The sequence below is a fragment of the Gadus morhua genome, chromosome 11 (genome assembly GCF_902167405.1).
Source record: "Gadus morhua chromosome 11, gadMor3.0, whole genome shotgun sequence".
Taxonomy (NCBI): Eukaryota; Metazoa; Chordata; class Actinopteri; order Gadiformes; family Gadidae; genus Gadus; species Gadus morhua.
The window spans coordinates 15,488,390-15,493,214 of NC_044058.1; the positions used below are offsets into that span (position 1 = coordinate 15,488,390).

At 43.2% G+C, this 4,825-nt stretch overlaps 1 protein-coding gene across 1 annotated transcript in view; it reads right to left on the minus strand.

Annotated features, from left to right (window-relative positions):
• The window catches only part of me1 (malic enzyme 1, NADP(+)-dependent, cytosolic), a 64,941-nt gene extending 62,544 nt beyond the window's left edge, over positions 1 to 2,397 (minus strand). Inside the window, exon 1 of the mRNA XM_030370244.1 lies at positions 2,128 to 2,397. Coding sequence (XP_030226104.1) covers positions 2,128 to 2,259 — 132 coding nt within the window. The 5' untranslated portion in view covers positions 2,260 to 2,397. The remainder of the gene's footprint in view (positions 1 to 2,127) is intronic.
• Between the last annotated feature and the right edge of the window lie 2,428 nt (positions 2,398 to 4,825).

Sequence of the window (4,825 nt, forward strand, 5' to 3'; positions counted from 1 at the left end):
CCCAAAACTGTTTCAACGTACATTCGAGACAGCGTTACCCGTTGATCCAGGAGGGTAACACTCCATACAACCACAATCTTGAATTTTGAATCAATCATTGACCTGTTCCCAGGAACCACACAGAGGCCCTTAGGTGTAAAACCAATGACAGCTTTTGGATTAGGGGGCTAAACACTCAGATTGACCAACAGCACTCGCTTTCACTTTCCCGAGAGAAGTGTTTGAAATCGGTTCTGTTGAGCCAAATTGACAGAGTAACCAGAGCAGCACACCGCCAGCTAGGGCCTCTGGTGCTTTAAAAAACATGACATCCATTATCAGACACGTGACAGCTTAATTTCCCCCCATCATCAGAACTCAGAACACGACTCACATACTGCATTGTCAGGCCCCAGTCATTGATGGAACCAGTTGTGTGGTCTGGCGAACATTTCCGAAAAGATCATTAATTTCAGTCGTACTACAGCCACAAACACACACACAGAGAGAGAGAGAGAGAGAGAGAGAGAGAGAGAGAGAGAGAGAGAGAGAGAGAGAGAGAGAGAGAGAGAGAGAGAGAGAGAGAGAGAGAGCGAAAGAGAGAAAGAGAGAGAGAGAGAGAGAGAGAGAGAGAGAGAGAGAGAGAGAGAGAGAGAGAGAGAGAGAGAGAGGAGGGAGGGAGCTGGTCTTGAAGTCTCCAGAGTGGAGTCATTAACTTGCCAAACAAGCATGTCTCTATGCAGTCAGTGAAAATACCTGACCTCAGTCCCCTGTGGAAACGATGAAGTTTGAACTGCACTGACCAACTTATCAACATAAGGCACGCTCCCGTCCTGGCTGGCAGATACTTAAACTTTGGCCAATGCCAGCCTCCCATCGGACAGGAAGAGCTTTCACCTGAACCCTAGGAGGCAGAAGAAAGTTGTAGTTGTAGCGTGTGTGAAGTTAGCAATTAGAAAGGAAACATGGACCGCAGAGGGGTGGGAAAGAGATCATTTCAACAGCCAAGGTTCACAGCTCAATGAAAAGTTAAATGTCAGTCTTAATTATAGACTAAACACATAGAACGGCTGCGTTCAAGGTCTACTTGAGAACATTTCACACATTTTCTCAAGCTTTTCTTTAGAGTTCTGTAGATCTCTGTATTTCAACTGTTCCGAGGTAACAGTTTACCATAACTGATCATAAAGAACGCTACTGATCATTCAAAGGTCAAGTTATCCAGTGTGATTCAACAATGGAGGCCTGAGAAATAACAAAAAATGACGCAGAGGATCTTCAATGGTATGGTCTTCCAGGACCTTGGACAGAGAGCCCTCACCCCAGGCTGTCATTTAGACCTGTTTGCCCCCCTCGCCCCCTCCAACATCCAAACAAAGGAACACACTGGAAAGTCAACAGGCTACCAGAAGCTCATTGTAACAAAACGGGCAAGCCGGAAAAAGATCTGGAGAAGGGGAAGTCAATTGCATTATCATTCCTAGAGACGCTGATCGGTTGCCCTGGTACCGACCGTCGTCATGGCAGGGGGAGCTCCTTCGCCAACCCGCTGGTTCAACTCCAGTTGAACCAGCGGGTTCAACTGAAGTTAATTTGACTATATAGATAATTTGACTATCTATATAGTCAAATTAAATCCTATTGATATAGCGTACATGTTATGCATATAAACAATGCTTATATTCAATCCTTCGCACCTTCCTTCGTATGATCAATCTTCATCAAAATGTTGATGAAGATTGAGAATGATAATGCAAATGAATTGTGCAACAACAGTGTTTATCGTTAGGACAACGGCATGGATCTCTGTCTAAAGCATATTATATATCTATTAAGTATAAAAAGGCCTACATATTTGAGAATGGTAAACAACATTTAGGCTGATTGAATAGAACTGAAAGAAGACTGAAGTTGAACCAGCGGGTTGGCGAAGGAGCTCCCCCCGCCATGACGACGGTCGGTACCTGGGCAACCGATCAGCGTCTCTAGGAACACCTGTGTTCTTGTCGAGACGGCTCAGTGTCCGGTCACTTTAAATCTAATTATAGCCCCGCTCTAAAGCTGATACTTCTAACTCCGCCGGCAACAGGCAGGACATCTTACTGGTAGTTAGAAACAAAAATAAACTAAAGGCTCGTTTCGTTTTACCTTGTTGAGGTGGGGGTTGCGGGTCACGTCATACCCCCTTTTCTTTGTGTAAACAAAGGTTTTACTTTTGTCTTCGGCTGTATGCATCTCCGTCTCTATGGACTCTCGTCGGACTAAGCCGCGTGCCGCCATGTTGCCCCTCTCTTTAAATAGACGCACCGTAGGACTGCCGGGAATACGGCTAGTGGACGTGCGGTTCAGACGCTACCTATGTCACCGACCGTGACAGCTGCTGCTTCTGCTGCGAGACAATTGCCCCGCGTGATGATAATGATGATGATGATGATGATGACGAAATCCGGTTATCTGTAGGCCGCTTTATTGCTCCAATTGTTAAACTACTTGATCCAAGTTTTATACATTCAACAAGCATAACTGAAACATCTAACAAAGCCTTCACAGCAATACATTTTTATATCCAATGAATAGTACATATGGGTAGACGATGTCCTAGCAAGTAGCTTTTCCAATGAAAAGATAAGTAAAGAAATTAAAAGTGCGTAGGTGTGTGTGTGTGTGTGTGTGTGTGTGTGTGTGTGTGTGTGTGTGTGTGTGTGTGTGTGTGTGTGTGTGTGTGTGTGTGTGTACGCTTGTGTGTTGATTAATATTATCCAGCAGTTATCTAGCTTTATGGCCTATCTTCATCAATCATACTGCTGAAGGACATGATGAAGGTCTTGAAGATTAAATATTGGCGATCACACTAGGCTTAGCGATACAATTAATACTTCACTCACTTCGGTCTGAGAAGAGGGTCTGAGAAGGGCTCTCTTTGAGTGGATACTTTTAACATCCGTACAATATTAAATTAATATAGGCCTACATATAGGCCTAATAGACATGTAATAGCATAATCCTACGTCTATATACAGTAGCAAATATTATATTTACTTCATATGTCTTCAATATCAGTGTCTAATTTCAGGACATGAGATAATTAGAGGTAATATGGGATGTGTTTAAAATAATTGCTTTAAGACACACCATGTGTTTTGTCTATTGCCAACCGGCTATAACTACATTAGCATTAACCATGTGCTACTATAGCTAAGCAGGTGTTAAACCAAGGCCAGTAACCTTTTTAACGGAAAATGTTGAGAAGAGGGGAGACTGATTAAAGTCAGATGAATAAATCTAAAAAACAATCTGGGATTTGATCACAATCAAGTGCACTGCGGCTATCTTATCCCTCAGGTTTCACACTCACCATCCTAAAATCACATTGAAGTCTGAAGACGCACACCCACCAAAGTGGTACATTCCCTGAAAAACACTTTAACGAGCAGTTTTTGGTCAAGCGCCCCAAAGCCCCACAGGACAGTCGGGTGAGCTGAAGGGCTGCTCTCGTGCAGGGGTCAGCGGGTGGGTGGTTGGTGGTGGGAGGGGAAGACATAGACACTGAACCAGAAGCAGGAGATAAGAGGGCTCCATAATGCCGGGAGGCCTCAACCCTGACGTATCGGGATGAAAAACATCTGCTGTGTCTTGCTGCTGCTGCGAGGCCAGGAAGGGCAGAGGTTGTTTTTGAAGTGGAGGGCGGTGTGTTAAATTGCTGCGGAAAGACTGTTGGAATGCAAGGAAGGATTCGGAGCATAGAGGAGCACCTTCCACCAACCCTGTAAAATAATCAGGTTGTGCAGGAGTAGAACCGACCAGAGGCATTTTCTTAAAGGATGCCGTTCACAACTGTATTATGCACAAAAAAATAGTTTCAATAGATTGCATTCTCCGCTTTTCATCCAGAGTGATGCATGGAATTATAGTGATTAAATGGAAATTGCACCTTGATCCATGTGGGGTGAGTTTGTTCGATTTACAAGCAAGTGCCAAGTGGCGCTTGAAAAGTATTGATGCACAGCGACTTCTTATGCTGATATAAAATTATATAAGAACCTGCAATTCAAAAACACTTTCAACCATGCCAGGACATTGCACAGACCGTTTTAATGATGGCTTGGTACCCATGCTTTCAAGTTTGGTATCATGGTTAAGGGAAAGCAGGATTAACCTTAGCATTGAAATAAACAACTCATTATATTTCTGATTTTAAAATAGCTAGCATACTTTTTTTGATATACATAGATATATGCATCTCTTGGCAGCTTTTACCTGTCCTTTGCCAAAGCTGATGTCTGACAAACTGGATCTGCACTTATCTCTATTTAATAGCAGACACTCTCCTGACTGACAGAACACAGAACCACTGGCTGTCTCTGTTTTTTTATTCAAATCCTGGTGTGGTTTTTGTGGCCAGGAAGAGGAGGAGACAGACAAAGACAAATATGAATTACAGTCGACCAAATCATTCAAAAACAAAGGATTATCTCCTTGGCTGCAATTCAAATCTGAGACACACTAGGAATACCTGGGCTCCTTTAGTGAATCCTAAGCAATATAATGTTTTGCCAAAGCCCCTCATTATATAGGATTATTGCCAGACGGGGGTAATGGGTAAACCATACCCATAACCAGATTGCCTCTGCACCTGCCAGTGTAAACTGCAGAGAAAGTTATACAACTCAGGCTCTCACAGGGAGTAATGGTTATGATCCATCAGACCAAACCATACAGAAGACAAGGTGAACTTTACAATAGCACACAATGAAGCATTACAACTGTTATATCCTGGTTAACCTAAAATATGAAATAAATGGTTCATCTTAGTGCATAAAGGAGGAAAGGAAGTTTGCCCATAGGG